Genomic DNA, 22,281 nt, shown 5'->3' with positions numbered 1-22,281 from the left:
TGTGTTTCCAAGGAGGATGGTTTCCTAAGGCAAGGCCAGCTAGAACATCAAGATGACTATAGTAAACGGGTAAGCAGATGCAGGTAACTACTGGGAAAAATCGAGGACGCAAGGAACATGAGTGAAAATCATTGTGCTGTTAGCACAAGACCTCAGAGAGAAAACCAAAGGGCCAGGGAGACACACCCACACACCGAAACAAACAAGAGATAAGTCAAACATTTCCCTGTGGCCTGACAGTCGTGGTAGCTTGCTGCGTGCTGCATCGACACTGTTGTTGCAAGCAGAAATGAGCTGACAGGCCTCCCAAAACCATGGATAACACTTGACGGATGATCTGATATCGTCGTGTTGGTGTTGTTCCTGGAACAACATAGTAAATATTGTTCCAGGATCAACATTGCAAGTGACCAATCACATTGTTGTGACGTTATTCTTTGGCACGCCAAGCCATTTGTCCATTTATGAAATTCCAATGTTGCAAGGACAATATCAATTCTGCTTAGCGTTTATTAAAGGGTTAGGGTTAGGTGCAACACTTGACTATCTTAACTCATATGGCAATCTCTTTGACACACAGGTTCACAGGCTAACGACAGACCTGGATGAATGGATGCAGACCCACTCTCTGCTTCTCTGCAGGTAAACTTCCCTCTAATCAACAAGATGGTTCATTAGAGGGAAGGTTAAGAGCAAGAACAGGAGGAGAGAATACTAAAGAAAAAAGGCAGACAAATGCTCCTACAGTTTTTTCTGAATGCTTAAACCCTAACTGTGATTCCTGTAGCACAATTTCTAAAACTATTCAGACTTATAGCAAAACCACTCACTGAGTTTGCAAAACTAAAAGCACAAAAACTGCTTTGCACTCAGTTTGCAATTTTGTAACACACACTTTGCAAAACTGTAGGCACAATTCACTGCACAACACCCAATTATCAAATTTCCAACACACTCCTAGCAAAAGTATACACATGTATGGCTATCATTAACACTAATTTGCCAACTGTCTGGCACACTTTCACATGTGAAAACTGTTTTAGATAATTAGTCCACTTTGCAATCAGCCTAAGCACTATAAACAGGCCACAGGTAAGCTGTCTATGTGGAGTACAATGGAAGGAGCAGTAAGAGTGAGAAGAGTGAGAATCAGAGGAGGCCGAGGGAGAGGACGTGGAGGTGAAGAAGTTGGAGGAAGAGGACGTGGAGGTGAAGAAGTTGGAGGAAGAGGACGTGGAGGAGCAAGAAGAGGACGAGGAGGGGAAAGAGGAAGGGTAAGAAGAGTAAGAAACAGAATAACTGATGACACCAGAGCTACAGTAGTGGACCATGTCATCAACCATGGGATGACCCTGAGGGAAGCTGGCCAACGTGTTCAGCCTAAACTGAGCCGCTACACTGTGGCAAGCATCATTAGGACATTTCGAAATGAGAATCGGTAAGTACTTTGTAGCACTGCCATACTCTAATGGGAAACACAACAGTACCATACATGCAAAAATACTGAAATTGTTATTTTACAGAATTGCTAGACGTCCAGATGTTGGGGGCAGAGGCAGAATGTTCACTCCAGAGCAAGAGACCCATATAGTGAACATGGTGATTGCCAATAATGCAATAAGACTGCGTGAAATACAGCAGCGCATAATGGATGATGACACCATCTTTCAAAATATACACAGTGCAAGCATTTCTACACTAAGTCGTGTACTTGCGCGCCACAGAATAAGAATGAAGCAAATTTACAGAGTTCCCTTCGAGAGAAACACAGAACGTGTAAAGCAACTGCGATATGACTATGTGCAGGTAAGCTAGTGTCATTGGTTCTGAATTTGGAAGTGCATACTGTAGTGCTGTGCATGGGCCTGATGTGTTGCATTTGTTTTGTCTTGTCCAGAGAGTGATGGAACTAGAAGCAGATGCAATGGGACATGAGCTACTTTTTGTAGATGAGGCCGGTTTTAACCTCAGTAAAACCAGGAGACGTGGCAGGAACATTATTGGACACCGTGCCATCATCAATGTCCCAGGACAACGTGGTGGTAACATAACCATGTGTGCAGCTATAAGCCAAAATGGTGTTGTTCACCATCATGCAACCATAGGACAATGTTAGTTTCCATAGGGCTGTTTTGGTCCGCAACTGGTTTACAGACCACCCATCCTTCATGGCACTCAACCTACCTCCATACTCTCCATTCTTAAATCCCATCGAGGAGTTCTTCTCTGCCTGGCACTGGAAAGTGTACGACCATCATCCTCATCAACAGGTAGCCCTTTTACAGGCAATGGAGGAGGCATGTGGAGATATTGACCAGGCATCATGTCAGGCCTGGATACGGCATTCAAGGAGATATTTTCCCCGGTGCCTTGGACTGGAGGATATCGCATGCGATGTGGACGAAATTTTGTGGCCGGACCCAGAAAGACGACATGATATAGGCTGATTGTCTTTTTTTTTCCCTTTTTTTTGTGAAATTCATATTTTGTGTTCTGACTTTGTCTTGGTTTTGATGAGTGTGAATAAACACCAATACTTGAAGTTTGGATCCTTGTATGTTTACATGACACTATGGCAAAAGTGTGACCTCAAATTGACATCTGTACACAGAGAAAGCAAAAGCCAGATGTGTTTTGTATTCATACCATCAGTGTGCAGTTGGCGCATGTGCTTAGTAGATGATGGCTTGTGTGTACTGTTTGATACGAAAACACCATTTTTACGAAGGTGTGAACAGTTACAGTTTTTTTTTACAGCCGCTAGGACACATTTCTCAATACTTAGGTCACTTTTGCAAAACTCTTCACACAATTGTACTAACTGACCTTCAGCTTGGCAAAGCAGTTCATTTCACATTCAAAATGCACTACAACTACCAAAACACTTTATTCAGGTCTCAAATAAACTCATTCTTCCAGAACACTAGCAAAGGTTGACAGCCGACAAACACACTTTGTCACCCACAAAACAATGACCTAAAAAACATTAACAACATGTAGCATTACACAGTGTTTTCTTGTGTAAAACAAGGACACATCTGTTTATAATTTCAATATATGTTACTGGAATGAATCAGACATCATGCAGAATTCGTTACAGTTTTTTCTGATTTGCTTAAGCACATTTTTTGTAACTATTTGCTAATTTTGCAAAACTCTTCACACAAATAAGAAAACCTGTCACCCAATCATCAAAACATTGTAGTTCTCTTGCAAAAGCAAACACAGCTAGATTAACTCTTCACACCTTCGTAAAAATGGTGTTTCCATATCAAACAGTACACACAAGCCATCATCTACTAAGCACACAATGCGCCAACTGCACACTGATGGTATGAATACAAAACACATCTGGCTTTTGCTTTCTCTGTGCACAAGGTAGGCTATGTCAGTTTGAGCTCATACTTCTGTCATAGATCCATAAGCATAGAGGGATCCAAACTTCAAGTACTGGTGTTTATTCAAACACATCAAAACAAACACAAGTGTTTATTTCCAAGTATAGGATTATTTGCAATCGCCATAATGACTATATGGGTTACTTGGTCTGCAGTGAACATGCTTCCTCTGCCCCCAGCATCTGGTCATCTAGCAATTCTGTAAAGTAACAATTTCAGTATTTTTACATCAATGGTATTGGTGTGTTTCTCATTGGCATACGGCAGTGCTACAAATCTTTGTGCGAAGTGACTGTACTCACCGATTCTCATTTCAAGATGTCCTTATGGTGCTTGCTACAGTGTAGCGGCTCGAGTTAGGCTGAACCCGTTGGCCAGCTTCCCTCAGGGTCATTCCACGGTTGATTACATGGTCCACTATTGTAGCTCTGATGTCATCAGCAATTCTATTTCTTACTCTTCCTACCCTTCCTATCCCCCCTCCTCATCTTCCTCTCCCCCCTCCTCGTCTTCCTCTTGCTCCTCCTTGTCCTTGTCGTCCTCTTCATCCTACTTCTTCACCTCCACGTCCTCTTCCTCGGCCTCCTCTACTTCTCACTCTTTCTGCTCCCTCCATTGTACTCCGCACACACAGCTTACCTGTATTATAGTGCTTAGGCTGATTGCAAAGTGAACTAATTATCTAAAAAAGTTTTCACATGTGAAAGTGTGCCAGACAGTTGGCAAATTAGTGTTAATGATAGCCATACATGTGTATACTTTTGCTAGGAGTGTGTTGGAAATTTGATAATTGAGTGTTGTGCAGTGAATTGTGCCTACAGTTTTGCAAAGTGTGTGTTACAAAATTGCAAACTGAGTGCAAAGCAGTTTTTGTGCTTTTAGTTTTGCAAACTCAGTGAGTGGTTTTGCTATAAGTCTGAATAGTTTTAGGAATTGTGCTACAGGAATCACAGTTAGGGTTTAAGCATTCAGAAAAAACTGTAATATTTGTTTATGTATTTTTATTTTTTTGCACTAAGTAATCCCAAAATGCAAGAATTTGTATACACACCATCCACTGATACACATACAATAGTAATGCTAATCTACTCGGTCTTCTCCATTTGGCCACAGGTTCTCATCCACATCACATCTTATGTCATCTAGGGCAATACACCTAGGAAAGAATCTTCTGGCATGCCTGATCCATCCCTGGCAATCTTCTGCTGATATCGCCAGGCATCCAGCATTCATTGCATCCAGGAGGGACATTTGATCATGTGGATGATGGTCGTAAACCTTCCACCGCCATGAGGAAAAGAATTCCTCTATGGGGTTGAGGAATGGAGAGTGAGGTGGGAGGAAAAGAAACTCCATTCTGGGATGGGCTGCAAATCACTCGGGGACTGCACGGGGGTGATGAAATGCCACATTGTCCCATACATTTATAAATGTTGGCTGATTCCTTCTCTCCGCATCGCTTTCCTCACCTAGCACAACCCTTCCATAGAGATCATGCAGGAACGCAAGGAGCCGTTCAGTGTTGTATGGCCCAATTAGTGGTCTGTGTAACAGCAGTCCATCAGTGGATATTGCTGCGCACATTGTGATGTTGGCACCCCCTCTGGCCCGGGACATTCACTGTAGCTCTCTTCCCAATCACATTCCTCCCTCGTCGCCGTGCTTTGGCCAAGTTGAAACCTGCCTCATCCACAAAGATGAAAATGTGGTGCGTTTACCTGCCTTCAATCTCCATGACTCTCTAACATAAATCCACAAGGCAATATAAGCTGTTACAGTAGTAAATTTGTAAAAATTGTCTTTGTGTGTGTTTGGTTTTGTTCAAAAACAGATCTGTATTTTATTGTGATCTTACCTGGACATACTGGTTCCTGAGTTGCTTGACATGTTCAGAGTTCCTCTCAAAAGGCACAGTGTACAACTGTTTCATCCTGACCTGATGTTTTTTCAGGACTCTAGAAATTGTTGTTATGCTTACACTGTGAATATTTGCGAAAGTAACGTTGTCTGCCAAGACTCTGTGTCTAATTTCAGTGAGTTTTATCCCATTGTTTCTGATGACCATATCAACAATGGCAGTTTCCTGCACATCAGTGAACATCTGTCCTCTCCCTCCTGTGTGAGGTAACCGTTGAGTCCCAAGCAGAAATGCAACAACAATTACACAAAAGCTTATTTACTTCTGAAATGTGCAAATGCCCCTGCAGAATACAAGTTACCTGTTGGTTTGCCGGAAAACTCTAACAATAGATGCCACTGTAGAACGTTGCAGATTTGGCTGCACTCTCTGACCAGCCTCTCTCATTGAGTGACCATGATTTACTACATGATCAATTACAGTAGCTCTGATCTCATCTGAGACTACAGCTCTTGATCTTCCTCTTATTCTTCTTCCACCACGCATACGTATTCCTCGCCCCCTCCCAGCCACTCTTCTTCCTCCTTCAGCCACTTCTCCATTTCTGGCTGGGTCCATGTTTACATCACAAAACAAACCTATTCAGCAGTTGTCTCCTTTTGTAATGAAATTGAAGGAGTAACACCTGTGTAGATGTTCATCTACAATGAGAATCAGCTGTGGCTGGTTAAACTGCATTTTTAGATTTAAAATATGTTTCAATAAAATATTGCTGTTGAATTTTGCTGTCTTATTCAGTTTTGCATTATGTTATTGGTTTGACCATAAGTTTAACAGTTTTGAAAACAGTATGTAAGTTGTTGAAATCTCCCAATTCTTTGAATCTTTGGGCTGAAGGAAGGACAATACTCGGTGTATAAATGCTCAATCAACAATCATTTATTTCCATACAATTCAACAGTCAGAGCATTACAACGTCCGGACGGGAGAGATGCTACCAGAGGGTCAGGCACATGTCTCAAAATGGTGACGGGTTGCTCAGCTTTTTACAGTCTCTAGTGGCCCCCAGCTAGTCGTAAAAGCCAAAACATCACATTCTTTCTCTGTTACAGCGCCTAAGTTATGACCTCGGCTCCCTGTCTCTCTGCTCTTCACCAAAGGAATGTGGTCTGTTTCTTCTATTATCTGGACAAGGTCCTCTGCACACAACATTCTCTTCATGATTCAGCAGTATGAAATGTCAAGAAACAGTGTAATACATTCAACAGTGTCGAGTAATACAGGTCAATCCAATAGATCTAATGATTTTCACACTCTTTTAGGTCAGAAGTATAATGCAAACTAAGACTACATACTGATCACACACTCTATGTTAAAGGGTATAATATGATCTACAGCAGTTAACATAATTCAACTATTTTGATTACATATATAAGGTAACATATAATAACAGAATAATCTAACAAAGTACATGCAAAATGTCCTGTACGTACAAAGATTTTTGGCAGTTGTTGTGTCTGACTGAGAAAATAATTCATGAAATTTGAGAGATGTAGTCATTGAATGCATTTTGTGCCAAAACAATGATAACTGATCCTCAGTTTAGCCCACATAGACTTCTGTTGTGCTCACTGTGTGAGGAGTTTTGCAAAAGTGACCTAAGTATTGAGAAATGTGTCCTAGCGTCTGTAAAAAACTGTAATGGTTTGAAGCTACGGGCAGCGCTACGTCTGGCTGATCAATGGAGCAAAGTACAGCTATTGAAAGGTTGCCTACATGCTTACAGTACAATTTACCACATATTAAAGGCCTGTGTGCATTCAGCAGCCTTCTGCATTGAAGTTTGCCTGGTAACAGATGACTCAAACGGAGTCAGGAAGTATACTTCTAAAATGTCTTTGTTGAGTGAGGTCATGTACTGAGGTTAAAACACAGACACATGGGCTGCCTGCACACATGCACTGTATATAGACTTGTTTTGCTTGTAAACGGCATGCTCATGTTCTGTTCTGAAGCGCAGAAAGTGGAATAACAGGAAGCATCTGGCGGGTGGCGGAGGAACAGAGGAAGGAACTGTTCTTTTTTAGAATATGTCCTAAGACAGAATTGTGTCAAAGAGATTGCCATATGAGTTAAGATAGTCAAGTGTTGCACCTAACCCTAACCCTTTAATAAACGCTAAGCAGAATTGATATTGTCCTTGCAACATTGGAATTTCATAAATGGACAAATGGCTTGGCGTGCCAAAGAATAACGTCACAACAATGTGATTGGTCACTTGCAATTACAGAATTCTGTTCTCTTCATTCTAATACTGTTTTTTCATTCAAATTTTGTTCTTTTCATTCTTATTCTGTTCTTTTCATTCTAATTCTGTTGTTTTCATTCGAATTCTGTGGTTTTCTTTCAAATTCTGTTGTTTTCCTTCTAATTCAGTTCTTTTCATTCTAATTCAGTTCCTTACATTCTATATCTGTTGTTTTCATTCAAATTCTGTTCTCTTCATTCTAATACTGTTTTTTCATTCAAATTTTGTTCTTTTCCTTCTAATTCAGTTCTTTTCATTCTAATTCAGTTCCTTACATTCTATATCTGTTGTTTTCATTCAAATTCCTGTGTTTTCATTCAAATTCCGTTCTTGTCATTCTAATTCTGTTGTTTTCATTCAAATTATCTTGTTTTTATTCTATTTCTGTTGTTTTCATTCAAATTTTGTCGTTTTCTTTCAAATTTTCCTGTTTTCATTCTAATTCAGATCTTTTCATTCAAATTCCTGAGTTTTCGTTGAAATTCTGTTTTTTTCTTTCAAATTCTGTTGTTTTCATTCTAATTCTGTTGTTTTCATTCAAATTTTGTTGTTTTCTTTCAAATTCCTTTGTTTTCATTCAAATTCCATTCTTGTCATTCTAACTCTGTATTTTTCGTTTGAAATCCGTTGTTTTCCTTCTAATCCAGTTCTTTTCATTCTGATTCTGTTGTTTTCATTCAAATTCCGTTATTGTCATTCGAATTCTGTTCTTTTCATTCAAATTCCGTTCTTGTCATCCTAATTCTGTTGTTTTTGTTCGAAATCCGTTGTTTTCCAACTAATCCAGTTCTTTTCATTTAAATTCTGTTGTTTTCTTTCAATTTCTGTGGTTTTCATTCGAATTCTGTTGTTTTTATTCAAATTCCGTTCTTGTCATTCTAATTCTGTTGTTTTCATTCAAATTATCTTGTTTTTATTCTATTTCTGTTGTTTTCATTCAAATTTTGTCGTTTTCTTTCAAATTTTCCTGTTTTCATTCTAATTCAGATCTTTTCATTCTAATTCTGTGGTTTTCATTCTAATTCTATTGTTTTCATTCAAATTCCTGAGTTTTCGTTGAAATTCTGTTTTTTTCTTTCAAATTCTGTTGTTTTCATTCTAATTCTGTTGTTTTCATTCAAATTTTGTTGTTTTCTTTCAAATTCCTTTGTTTTCATTCAAATTCCGTTCTTGTCATTCTAACTCTGTATTTTTCGTTCGAAATCCGTTGTTTTCCTTCTAATCCAGTTCTTTTCATTCTGATTCTGTTGTTTTCATTCAAATTCCGTTCTTGTCATCCTAATTCTGTTGTTTTTGTTCGAAATCCATTGTTTTCCAACTAATCCAGTTCTTTTCATATAAATTCTGTTGTTTTCTTTCAATTTCCGTGGTTTTCATTCTAATTCTGTTGTTTTCGTTCAAATTCCGTTCTTGTCATTCTAATTCTGTGGTTTTCATGCAAATTTTGTTGTTTTCATTCAACTTCCGGTGTTTTCATTCAAATTCCGTTCTTGTCATTCGAATTCTGTGGTTTTCTTTCAAATTCTGTTGCTTTCATTCAAATTATCTTGTTTTTATTCTATTTCTGTTGTTTTCATTCAAATTTTGTCGTCTTCTTTCAAATTTTCTTGTTTTCATTCTAATTCAGATCTTTTCATTCAAATTCTGTTGTTTTCACTTTATTTCTGTTGTTTTCATTCAAATTCAGATCTTGTCATTCTAATACTGTTGTTTTCAATCTAATTCTGTTGTTTTCATTCAAATTATCTTGTTTTTATTCTATTTCTGTTGTTTTCATTCAAATTTTGTCGTCTTCTTTCAAATTTTCTTGTTTTCATTCTAATTCAGATCTTTTCATTCAAATTCTGTTGTTTTCACTTTATTTCTGTTGTTTTCATTCAAATTCAGATCTTGTCATTCTAATACTGTTGTTTTCATGCAAATGTTGTTGTTTTCATTCAACTTCCGGTGTTTTCATTGAAATTCCGTTCTTGTCATTTGAATTCTGTGGTTTTCTTTCAAATTCTGTTGCTTTCATTCTAATTCAGTTCTTTACATTCTAATTCCTGTGTTTTCTTTCAACTTCCAGTGTTTTCATCCAAATTCCATTCTTGTCATTCTAATTCTGTTGTTCTCATTCAAATTCTGTTCTCTTCATTCTAATACTGTTTTTTCATTCAAATTTTGTTCTTTTCATTCTTATTCTGTTCTTTTCATTCTAATTCTGTTGTTTTCATTCGAATTCTGTGGTTTTCTTTCAAATTCTGTTGTTTTCCTTCTAATTCAGTTCTTTTCATTCTAATTCAGTTCCTTACATTCTATATCTGTTGTTTTCATTCAAATTCTGTTCTCTTCATTCTAATACTGTTTTTTCATTCAAATTTTGTTCTTTTCCTTCTAATTCAGTTCTTTTCATTCTAATTCAGTTCCTTACATTCTATATCTGTTGTTTTCATTCAAATTCCTGTGTTTTCATTCAAATTCCGTTCTTGTCATTCTAATTCTGTTGTTTTCATTCAAATTATCTTGTTTTTATTCTATTTCTGTTGTTTTCATTCAAATTTTGTCGTTTTCTTTCAAATTTTCCTGTTTTCATTCTAATTCAGATCTTTTCATTCAAATTCCTGAGTTTTCGTTGAAATTCTGTTTTTTTCTTTCAAATTCTGTTGTTTTCATTCTAATTCTGTTGTTTTCATTCAAATTTTGTTGTTTTCTTTCAAATTCCTTTGTTTTCATTCAAATTCCGTTCTTGTCATTCTAACTCTGTATTTTTCGTTTGAAATCCGTTGTTTTCCTTCTAATCCAGTTCTTTTCATTCTGATTCTGTTGTTTTCATTCAAATTCCGTTATTGTCATTCGAATTCTGTTCTTTTCATTCAAATTCCGTTCTTGTCATCCTAATTCTGTTGTTTTTGTTCGAAATCCGTTGTTTTCCAACTAATCCAGTTCTTTTCATTTAAATTCTGTTGTTTTCTTTCAATTTCTGTGGTTTTCATTCGAATTCTGTTGTTTTTATTCAAATTCCGTTCTTGTCATTCTAATTCTGTTGTTTTCATTCAAATTATCTTGTTTTTATTCTATTTCTGTTGTTTTCATTCAAATTTTGTCATTTTCTTTCAAATTTTCCTGTTTTCATTCTAATTCAGATCTTTTCATTCGAATTCTGTGGTTTTCATTCTAATTCTATTGTTTTCATTCAAATTCCTAAGTTTTCGTTGAAATTCTGTTTTTTTCTTTCAAATTCTGTTGTTTTCATTCTAATTCTGTTGTTTTCATTCAAATTTTGTTGTTTTCTTTCAAATTCCTTTGTTTTCATTCAAATTCCGTTCTTGTCATTCTAACTCTGTATTTTTCGTTCGAAATCCGTTGTTTTCCTTCTAATCCAGTTCTTTTCATTCTGATTCTGTTGTTTTCATTCAAATTCCGTTCTTGTCATCCTAATTCTGTTGTTTTTGTTCGAAATCCATTGTTTTCCAACTAATCCAGTTCTTTTCATATAAATTCTGTTGTTTTCTTTCAATTTCCGTGGTTTTCATTCTAATTCTGTTGTTTTCGTTCAAATTCCGTTCTTGTCATTCTAATTCTGTGGTTTTCATGCAAATTTTGTTGTTTTCATTCAACTTCCGGTGTTTTCATTCAAATTCCGTTCTTGTCATTCGAATTCTGTGGTTTTCTTTCAAATTCTGTTGCTTTCATTCTAATTCAGTTCTTTACATTCTAATTCTGTTGTTTTCAATCTAATTCTGTTGTTTTCATTCAAATTATCTTGTTTTTATTCTATTTCTGTTGTTTTCATTCAAATTTTGTCGTCTTCTTTCAAATTTTCTTGTTTTCATTCTAATTCAGATCTTTTCATTCAAATTCTGTTGTTTTCACTTTATTTCTGTTGTTTTCATTCAAATTCAGATCTTGTCATTCTAATACTGTTGTTTTCATGCAAATTTTGTTGTTTTCATTCAACTTCCGGTGTTTTCATTCAAATTCCGTTCTTGTCATTCGAATTCTGTGGTTTTCTTTCAAATTCTGTTGCTTTCATTCTAATTCAGTTCTTTACATTCTAATTCCTGTGTTTTCTTTCAACTTCCAGTGTTTTCATCCAAATTCCATTCTTGTCATTCTAATTCTGTTGTTCTCATTCAAATTCTGTTCTCTTCATTCTAATACTGTTTTTTCATTCAAATTTTGTTCTTTTCATTCTTATTCTGTTCTTTTCATTCTAATTCTGTTGTTTTCATTCGAATTCTGTGGTTTTCTTTCAAATTCTGTTGTTTTCCTTCTAATTCAGTTCTTTTCATTCTAATTCAGTTCCTTACATTCTATATCTGTTGTTTTCATTCAAATTCTGTTCTCTTCATTCTAATACTGTTTTTTCATTCAAATTTTGTTCTTTTCCTTCTAATTCAGTTCTTTTCATTCTAATTCAGTTCCTTACATTCTATATCTGTTGTTTTCATTCAAATTCCTGTGTTTTCATTCAAATTCCGTTCTTGTCATTCTAATTCTGTTGTTTTCATTCAAATTATCTTGTTTTTATTCTATTTCTGTTGTTTTCATTCAAATTTTGTCGTTTTCTTTCAAATTTTCCTGTTTTCATTCTAATTCAGATCTTTTCATTCAAATTCCTGAGTTTTCGTTGAAATTCTGTTTTTTTCTTTCAAATTCTGTTGTTTTCATTCTAATTCTGTTGTTTTCATTCAAATTTTGTTGTTTTCTTTCAAATTCCTTTGTTTTCATTCAAATTCCGTTATTGTCATTCGAATTCTGTTCTTTTCATTCAAATTCCGTTCTTGTCATCCTAATTCTGTTGTTTTTGTTCGAAATCCGTTGTTTTCCAACTAATCCAGTTCTTTTCATTTAAATTCTGTTGTTTTCTTTCAATTTCTGTGGTTTTCATTCGAATTCTGTTGTTTTTATTCAAATTCCGTTCTTGTCATTCTAATTCTGTTGTTTTCATTCAAATTATCTTGTTTTTATTCTATTTCTGTTGTTTTCATTCAAATTTTGTCGTTTTCTTTCAAATTTTCCTGTTTTCATTCTAATTCAGTTCTTTTCATTCTAATTCTGTTGTTTTCTTTCAAATTCTGTTGTTTTCATTCTAATTCTGTTGTTTTCATTCAAATTTTGTTGTTTTCTTTCAAATTCCTTTGTTTTCATTCAAATTCCGTTCTTGTCATTCTAACTCTGTATTTTTCGTTCGAAATCCGTTGTTTTCCTTCTAATCCAGTTCTTTTCATTCTGATTCTGTTGTTTTCATTCAAATTCCGTTCTTGTCATCCTAATTCTGTTGTTTTTTTCGAAATCCATTGTTTTCCAACTAATCCAGTTCTTTTCATATAAATTCTGTTGTTTTCTTTCAATTTCCGTGGTTTTCATTCTAATTCTGTTGTTTTCGTTCAAATTCCGTTCTTGTCATTCTAATTCTGTGGTTTTCATGCAAATTTTGTTGTTTTCATTCAACTTCCGGTGTTTTCATTCAAATTCCGTTCTTGTCATTCGAATTCTGTGGTTTTCTTTCAAATTCTGTTGCTTTCATTCTAATTCAGTTCTTTACATTCTAATTCTGTTGTTTTCAATCTAATTCTGTTGTTTTCATTCAAATTATCTTGTTTTTATTCTATTTCTGTTGTTTTCATTCAAATTTTGTCGTCTTCTTTCAAATTTTCTTGTTTTCATTCTAATTCAGTTCTTTTCATTCAAATTCTGTTGTTTTCACTTTATTTCTGTTGTTTTCATTCAAATTCAGATCTTGTCATTCTAATACTGTTGTTTTCATGCAAATTTTGTTGTTTTCATTCAACTTCCGGTGTTTTCATTGAAATTCTGTTCTTGTCATTCGAATTCTGTGGTTTTCTTTCAAATTCTGTTGCTTTCATTCTAATTCAGTTCTTTACATTCTAATTCCTGTGTTTTCTTTCAACTTCCAGTGTTTTCATCCAAATTCCATTCTTGTCATTCTAATTCTGTTGTTCTCATTCAAATTCTGTTCTCTTCATTCTAATACTGTTTTTTCATTCAAATTTTGTTCTTTTCATTCTTATTCTGTTCTTTTCATTCTAATTCTGTTGTTTTCATTCTAATACTGTTTTTTCATTCAAATTTTGTTCTTTTCCTTCTAATTCAGTTCTTTTCATTCTAATTCAGTTCCTTACATTCTATATCTGTTGTTTTCATTCAAATTCCTGTGTTTTCATTCAAATTCCGTTCTTGTCATTCTAATTCTGTTGTTTTCATTCAAATTATCTTGTTTTTATTCTATTTCTGTTGTTTTCATTCAAATTTTGTCGTTTTCTTTCAAATTTTGTCGTTTTCATTCTAATTCAGATCTTTTCATTCAAATTCCTGAGTTTTCGTTGAAATTCTGTTTTTTTCTTTCAAATTCTGTTGTTTTCATTCTAATTCTGTTGTTTTCATTCAAATTTTGTTGTTTTCTTTCAAATTCCTTTGTTTTCATTCAAATTCCGTTCTTGTCATTCTAACTCTGTATTTTTCGTTTGAAATCCGTTGTTTTCCTTCTAATCCAGTTCTTTTCATTCTGATTCTGTTGTTTTCATTCAAATTCCGTTATTGTCATTCGAATTCTGTTCTTTTCATTCAAATTCCGTTCTTGTCATCCTAATTCTGTTGTTTTTGTTCGAAATCCGTTGTTTTCCAACTAATCCAGTTCTTTTCATTTAAATTCTGTTGTTTTCTTTCAATTTCTGTGGTTTTCATTCGAATTCTGTTGTTTTTATTCAAATTCCGTTCTTGTCATTCTAATTCTGTTGTTTTCATTCAAATTATCTTGTTTTTATTCTATTTCTGTTGTTTTCATTCAAATTTTGTCGTTTTCTTTCAAATTTTCCTGTTTTCATTCTAATTCAGATCTTTTCATTCTAATTCTGTGGTTTTCATTCTAATTCTGTTGTTTTCATTCAAATTATCTTGTTTTTATTCTATTTCTGTTGTTTTCATTCAAATTTTGTCGTTTTCTTTCAAATTTTCCTGTTTTCATTCTAATTCAGATCTTTTCATTCTAATTCTGTGGTTTTCATTCTAATTCTATTGTTTTCATTCAAATTCCTGAGTTTTCGTTGAAATTCTGTTTTTTTCTTTCAAATTCTGTTGTTTTCATTCTAATTCTGTTGTTTTCATTCAAATTTTGTTGTTTTCTTTCAAATTCCTTTGTTTTCATTCAAATTCCGTTCTTGTCATTCTAACTCTGTATTTTTCGTTTGAAATCCGTTGTTTTCCTTCTAATCCAGTTCTTTTCATTCTGATTCTGTTGTTTTCATTCAAATTCCGTTATTGTCATTCGAATTCTGTTCTTTTCATTCAAATTCCGTTCTTGTCATCCTAATTCTGTTGTTTTTGTTCGAAATCCGTTGTTTTCCAACTAATCCAGTTCTTTTCATTTAAATTCTGTTGTTTTCTTTCAATTTCTGTGGTTTTCATTCGAATTCTGTTGTTTTTATTCAAATTCCGTTCTTGTCATTCTAATTCTGTTGTTTTCATTCAAATTATCTTGTTTTTATTCTATTTCTGTTGTTTTCATTCAAATTTTGTCGTTTTCTTTCAAATTTTCCTGTTTTCATTCTAATTCAGTTCTTTTCATTCTAATTCTGTTGTTTTCTTTCAAATTCTGTTGTTTTCATTCTAATTCTGTTGTTTTCATTCAAATTTTGTTGTTTTCTTTCAAATTCCTTTGTTTTCATTCAAATTCCGTTCTTGTCATTCTAACTCTGTATTTTTCGTTCGAAATCCGTTGTTTTCCTTCTAATCCAGTTCTTTTCATTCTGATTCTGTTGTTTTCATTCAAATTCCGTTCTTGTCATTCTAATTCTGTTCTTTTCATTCAAATTCCGTTCTTGTCATCCTAATTCTGTTGTTTTTGTTCGAAATCCATTGTTTTCCAACTAATCCAGTTCTTTTCATTTAAATTCTGTTGTTTTCTTTCAATTTCCGTGGTTTTCATTCTAATTCTGTTGTTTTCATTCAAATTCCGTTCTTGTCATTCTAATTCTGTGGTTTTCATGCAAATTTTGTTGTTTTCATTCAACTTCCGGTGTTTTCATTCAAATTCCGTTCTTGTCATTCGAATTCTGTGGTTTTCTTTCAAATTCTGTTGCTTTCATTCTAATTCAATTCTTTTCATTCTAATTCAGTTCTTTACATTCTAATTCTGTTGTTTTCAATCTAATTCCTGTGTTTTCATTCAAATTCCGTTCTTGTCATTCTAATTCTGTTGTTTTCATTCAAATTTTGTCGTTTTCTTTCAAATTTTCCTGTTTTCATTCTAATTCAGATCTTTTCATTCTAATTCTGTGGTTTTCATTCTTATTCTATTGTTTTCATTCAAATTCCTGAGTTTTCGTTTAAATTCTGTTTTTTTCTTTCAAATTCTGTTGTTTTCAGTCTAATTCTGTTGTTTTCATTCAAATTTTGTTGTTTTCTTTCAAATTCCTTTGTTTTCATTCAAATTCCGTTCTTGTCATTCTAACTCTGTATTTTTCGTTCGAAATCCGTTGTTTTCCTTCTAATCCAGTTCTTTTCATTCTGATTCTGTTGTTTTCATTCAAATTCCGTTATTGTCATTCGAATTCTGTTCTTTTCATTCAAATTCCGTTCTTGTCATCCTAATTCTGTTGTTTTTGTTCGAAATCCGTTGTTTTCCAACTAATCCAGTTCTTTTCATTTAAATTCTGTTGTTTTCTTTCAATTTCTGTGGTTTTCATTCGAATTCTGTTGTTTTTATTCAAATTCCGTTCTTGTCATTCTAATTCTGTGGTTTTCATGCAAATTTTGTTGTTTTTATTCAAATTCCGTTCTTGTCATTCGAATTCTGTGGTTTTCTTTCAAATTCCGTTCTTGTCATTCTAACTCTGTATTTTTCGTTTGAAATCCGTTGTTTTCCTTCTAATCCAGTTCTTTTCATTCTGATTCTGTTGTTTTCATTCAAATTCCGTTATTGTCATTCGAATTCTGTTCTTTTCATTCAAATTCCGTTCTTGTCATCCTAATTCTGTTGTTTTTGTTCGAAATCCGTTGTTTTCCAACTAATCCAGTTCTTTTCATTTAAATTCTGTTGTTTTCTTTCAATTTCTGTGGTTTTCATTCGAATTCTGTTGTTTTTATTCAAATTCCGTTCTTGTCATTCTAATTCTGTTGTTTTCATTCAAATTATCTTGTTTTTATTCTATTTCTGTTGTTTTCATTCAAATTTTGTCGTTTTCTTTCAAATTTTCCTGTTTTCATTCTAATTCAGATCTTTTCATTCTAATTCTGTGGTTTTCATTCTAATTCTGTTGTTTTCATTCAAATTATCTTGTTTTTATTCTATTTCTGTTGTTTTCATTCAAATTTTGTCGTTTTCTTTCAAATTTTCCTGTTTTCATTCTAATTCAGATCTTTTCATTCTAATTCTGTGGTTTTCATTCTAATTCTATTGTTTTCATTCAAATTCCTGAGTTTTCGTTGAAATTCTGTTTTTTTCTTTCAAATTCTGTTGTTTTCATTCTAATTCTGTTGTTTTCATTCAAATTTTGTTGTTTTCTTTCAAATTCCTTTGTTTTCATTCAAATTCCGTTCTTGTCATTCTAACTCTGTATTTTTCGTTTGAAATCCGTTGTTTTCCTTCTAATCCAGTTCTTTTCATTCTGATTCTGTTGTTTTCATTCAAATTCCGTTATTGTCATTCGAATTCTGTTCTTTTCATTCAAATTCCGTTCTTGTCATCCTAATTCTGTTGTTTTTGTTCGAAATCCGTTGTTTTCCAACTAATCCAGTTCTTTTCATTTAAATTCTGTTGTTTTCTTTCAATTTCTGTGGTTTTCATTCGAATTCTGTTGTTTTTATTCAAATTCCGTTCTTGTCATTCTAATTCTGTTGTTTTCATTCAAATTATCTTGTTTTTATTCTATTTCTGTTGTTTTCATTCAAATTTTGTCGTTTTCTTTCAAATTTTCCTGTTTTCATTCTAATTCAGTTCTTTTCATTCTAATTCTGTTGTTTTCTTTCAAATTCTGTTGTTTTCATTCTAATTCTGTTGTTTTCATTCAAATTTTGTTGTTTTCTTTCAAATTCCTTTGTTTTCATTCAAATTCCGTTCTTGTCATTCTAACTCTGTATTTTTCGTTCGAAATCCGTTGTTTTCCTTCTAATCCAGTTCTTTTCATTCTGATTCTGTTGTTTTCATTCAAATTCCGTTCTTGTCATTCTAATTCTGTTCTTTTCATTCAAATTCCGTTCTTGTCATCCTAATTCTGTTGTTTTTGTTCGAAATCCATTGTTTTCCAACTAATCCAGTTCTTTTCATTTAAATTCTGTTGTTTTCTTTCAATTTCCGTGGTTTTCATTCTAATTCTGTTGTTTTCATTCAAATTCCGTTCTTGTCATTCTAATTCTGTGGTTTTCATGCAAATTTTGTTGTTTTCATTCAACTTCCGGTGTTTTCATTCAAATTCCGTTCTTGTCATTCGAATTCTGTGGTTTTCTTTCAAATTCTGTTGCTTTCATTCTAATTCAATTCTTTTCATTCTAATTCAGTTCTTTACATTCTAATTCTGTTGTTTTCAATCTAATTCCTGTGTTTTCATTCAAATTCCGTTCTTGTCATTCTAATTCTGTTGTTTTCATTCAAATTTTGTCGTTTTCTTTCAAATTTTCCTGTTTTCATTCTAATTCAGATCTTTTCATTCTAATTCTGTGGTTTTCATTCTTATTCTATTGTTTTCATTCAAATTCCTGAGTTTTCGTTTAAATTCTGTTTTTTTCTTTCAAATTCTGTTGTTTTCAGTCTAATTCTGTTGTTTTCATTCAAATTTTGTTGTTTTCTTTCAAATTCCTTTGTTTTCATTCAAATTCCGTTCTTGTCATTCTAACTCTGTATTTTTCGTTCGAAATCCGTTGTTGTAACCAAGCCCGATAGGACTCCTTCTTCAGCCTGGTGGCTCCCTTTACCTCTGGTGTCCACTATTTGGTTCGGGGATTACCACCACGTCAGGCACCAACCACCTTGCGGCCGCAGCTCAATGCAGCAGCTTCGGCAATGGAGACACTGAACATGGTCCATTTGGACTCAATGTCCCCAGTCTCCCTCGGAATGCTGTTGAAGCTCTGCCGGAGGTGTGCGTTGAAGATCTCGCGGACTGGGGCCTCTGCTAGACGTTCAAAACGTTCAAAATCCGTTGTTTTCAATCTAATTCTGTTGTTTTCATTCCAATTCCTGTGTTTTCATTCAAATTCTGTTCTTTTCATTCTAATTCTGTTGTTTTCTTTCTAATTCTGTTGTTTTCTTTCAAATTCCATTCTTGTCATTCTAATTCTGTTGCCTCAAAGCACATTGTGCGCTGTCTATCTTGCGTGCTGCACAATATCGTTTATTACTTAGTATCTACTGATATTTACTGCTAGCTAGTTTATTGTGATGGTGCTGTTTTTTTTATTATGTTGCTCTTTGTTGTTTGCTTTCTCTTCTGTTTTTTTCTCCATACAGGTGACCCAGGTGTTTTGTTTTTTTTGTTTGGTTTTTTTCTTTCTTTCTTCCCCCCCTTCTCACCGTCTCTTCTCCCCTTTGATTTTCTTTCTCTCCCTCTCTTTCTTTCATTCTTTCTCCCTGTCCTATCCCCCAGTCATGTCTGTCCCGTTTGTAGCAACTGAAAATAAAATAAATTCATAATTATAATAAAGGTCAATCAAATGGACCAATATGGCAAGGCCATGATGATCCACTTGGTAAAATAAATCCGCTTGGCATCTTTCTTGGCCTTAAGACAACAATTCTGATGGCTAAAGATCCAAACGGGACACAAAAAAAAAAGAGGAAAAAAAAAAAAAAGAAGATCTCGCGGACTGGGGCCTCTGCTAGACGTTCCCAGCACACTCTCACTACGCGTTTAGGTGCACCGGGTCTGTCCAGCATCCTCCCCCGCCATGTCTCCACTCTAATTCTGTTGTTTTCATTCAAATTCCATTCTTGTCATTCGAATTCTGTTGTTTTCTTTCAAATTCTGTTGTTTTCCTTTTAATTCAGTTGTTTTCATTCTAATTCAGTTCTTTACATTCTAATTCTGTTGTTTTCATTCTAATTCTGTTGTTTTCATTCAAATTCCTGTGTTTTCATTCAAATTCCGTTCTTGTCATGCTAATTCTGTTGTTTTCGCTCAAAATCCGTTGTTTTCCTTCTAATCCAGTTCTTTTCATTCAAATTCCGTTGTTGTCATTCTAATTCTGTTGTTTTCATTCAAATTATGTTGTTTTCATTCTATTTCTGTTGTTTTCATTCAAATTCTGTTCTTGTCATTCTAATTCTGTTGTTTTCTTTCAAATTCTGTTGTTTTCATTATAATTCTGTTTTTTTCATTCAAATTCTATTCTTGTCATTCTAATTCAGTTCTTTTCATTCTAATTCAGTTCTTTTTGTTCGAAATCCGTTGTTTTCCTTCTAATCCAGTTCTTTTCATTCAAATTCCATTCTTGTCATTCTAATTCTGTTGTTTTCATTCAAATTATGTTCTTTTCATTCTATTTCTGTTGTTTTCATTCAAATTCTGTTCTTGTCATTCTAATTCTGTTGTTTTCTTTCAAATTATGTTCTTTTCATTATAATTCTGTTGTTTTCATTCAAATTTTGTTGTTTTCTTTCAACTTCCTGTGTTTTCATTCAAATTCCATTCTTGTCATTCTAATTCAGTTCTTTTCATTCTAATTCAGATCTTTTTGTTCGAAATCCGTTGTTTTCCTTCTAATCCAGTTCTTTTCATTCAAATTCCATTCTTGTCATTCTAATTCTGTTGTTTTCATTCAAATTATGTTGTTTTCATTCTATTTCTGTTGTTTTCATTCAAATTCTGTTGTTTTCATTCAAATTCTGTTGTTTTCATTCAAATTCTGTTCTTGTCATTCTAATTCTGTTGTTTTCTTTCAAATTATGTTCTTTTCATTATAATTCTGTTGTTTTCATTCAAATTTTGTTGTTTTCTTTCAACTTCCTCTGTTTTCATTCAAATTCCATTCTTGTCATTCTAATTCAGATCTTTTTGTTCGAAATCCGTTGTTTTCCTTCTAATCCAGTTTTTTTCATTCAAATTCTTTGTTTTCATTCTATTTCTGTTCTTGTCATTCGAATTCTGTTTTTTCATTCTATTTCTGTTGTTTCCATTCTAATTCTGTTATTTTCTTTCTAATTCTGTTATTTTCTTTCTAATTCTGTTGTTTTCATTCTAATTCTGTTGTTTTCTTTCAAATTCTGTTGTTTTCATTCAAATTCTGTTCTTGTCATTCTAATTCTGTTGTTTTCTTTCAAATTATGTTCTTTTCATTATAATTCTGTTGTTTTCATGCAAATTCTGTTGTTTTCATTCAAATTTTGTTGTTTTCATTCAAATTCTGTTGTTTTCATTCAAATTCTGTTCTTGTCATTCTAATTCTGTTGTTTTCTTTCAAATTATGTTCTTTTCATTATAATTCTGTTGTTTTCATTCAAATTTTGTTGTTTTCTTTCAACTTCCGGTGTTTTCGTTCAAATTCCATTCTTGTCATTCTAATTCTGTTGTTTTCATTCGAATTCCGTTCTTGCCATTCAAATTTTGTTGTTTTCATTCAAATTTTGTTGTTTTCATTCTAATTCTGTTGTTTTCATTCTAATTCTGTTGTTTTCTTTCTAATTCTGTTCTTTTCTTTCAAATTCCATTCTTGTCATTCTAATTCAGTTGTTCTCATTCAAATTCCATTCTCTTTATTCTAATACTGTTTTTTCATTCAAATTTTGTTGTTTTCTTTCAAATTCCGTTCTTGTCATTCGAATTCTGTTTTTTTCATTCAAATTCTGTTGTTTTCTTTCTATTTCTGCTGTTTTCATTCAAATTCTAATTCTTGTCATTCTAATTCTTTTGCTCTCATTCAAATTCTGTTCTCTTTATTCTAATACTGTTTTTTCATTCAATTTTGTTCTTTTCATTCTAATTCTTTTTTTTTCATTCTAATTCATTTCTTTTCATTCTAATTCTTTTGTTTTCATTGTAATTCTATTGTTTTCATTCAAATTCCTGTGTTTTCATTCAAATTCCGTTCTTGTCATTCTAATTCTGTTGTTTTTGTTCGAAATCCGTTGTTTTCCTTCTAGAAACAAAAACAAAGCAAACCATAACAGAAGGAAAGGGCAGATATACAAATCAAGTTAGAGTTTCAGGCTGTTAAGTCCACAGTTTATACGTTGCAGTTCTCCAGAAAGTTGTAGAATTTTGACCATATAGCCCAAAACTTGTCCATTTTATTTCTTAATATATACGTTATTTTCTCCATAGATAGTATAGATGTCACTCCATTAAGCCATTGAGATAGTCCACACACACAGCCTTTCTGTCATACCACTTCTTCATGCTTGCCTGGGATGTACACAGGGCCTCTTTTGCTAATGCGGTGGCATGTTGCCTTCGATCCCTGCACGTCTTCACAAAATCTGCCACGTTAGTTTTTGGAACACCCCTTCTTTCAACACCTTTAGTGGGCCCCACACATCGTGGCCAAACACAAGGGTAACTGGGCGGAACCCCACGGACTCCTGCTTAGCATCGCGTATCGCAAACAGCACAAAGGGGACACCCTCATCCCAACTTCTGCCCGTGTCATGGCAGTACTTTTTCAGCATAGCCTTAAGTGTTTGGTGCCAACACTCAAGTGCACCCTGCGACTCTGGGTGATAAGCACTGGACACAGAATGAGAAATGCCAAGGAAGATTAAAGTCCGTTTAAGAGTACAAGCC

At 33.6% G+C, this 22,281-nt stretch overlaps 1 protein-coding gene across 1 annotated transcript; it reads left to right on the top strand.

Moving 5' to 3' along the window:
- The first annotated feature begins 1,346 nt into the window (after positions 1-1,346).
- LOC146559191 (uncharacterized) lies at positions 1,347-4,937 on the top strand. The gene is made up of 5 exons (XM_085245218.1): positions 1,347-1,438; positions 1,524-1,806; positions 1,898-2,111; positions 2,155-2,270; positions 4,872-4,937. The coding sequence occupies exons 1-5, from the start codon at positions 1,347-1,349 to the stop codon at positions 4,935-4,937; spliced, it is 771 nt and encodes a 256-aa protein (XP_085101344.1).
- The last annotated feature ends 17,344 nt before the right edge of the window (positions 4,938-22,281 follow it).

Source organism: Mchenga conophoros, linkage group LG14 (genome assembly GCF_057382185.1).
Source record: "Mchenga conophoros isolate Kocher_MC1m ecotype Shallow Benthic linkage group LG14, M_conophoros_male_GT1.1, whole genome shotgun sequence".
Lineage (NCBI taxonomy): Eukaryota > Metazoa > Chordata > Actinopteri > Cichliformes > Cichlidae > Mchenga > Mchenga conophoros.
The sequence above is the reverse complement of the archived record's forward strand: the minus strand, read 5'-3'. Positions and strand labels throughout refer to the sequence as shown.

Bases quoted from the DNA above. Each gene is read 5' to 3' on its own strand.
- LOC146559191 (XM_085245218.1), top strand. From the start codon at position 1,347: ATGACCCTGAGGGAAGCTGGCCAACGTGTTCAGCCTAAACTGAGCCGC. The intron at 1,439-1,523 runs GTAAGTACTTTG...GTTATTTTACAG, and splicing joins ACATTTCGAAATGAGAATCG to AATTGCTAGACGTCCAGATG. The intron at 1,807-1,897 runs GTAAGCTAGTGT...TGTCTTGTCCAG, and splicing joins TGCGATATGACTATGTGCAG to AGAGTGATGGAACTAGAAGC.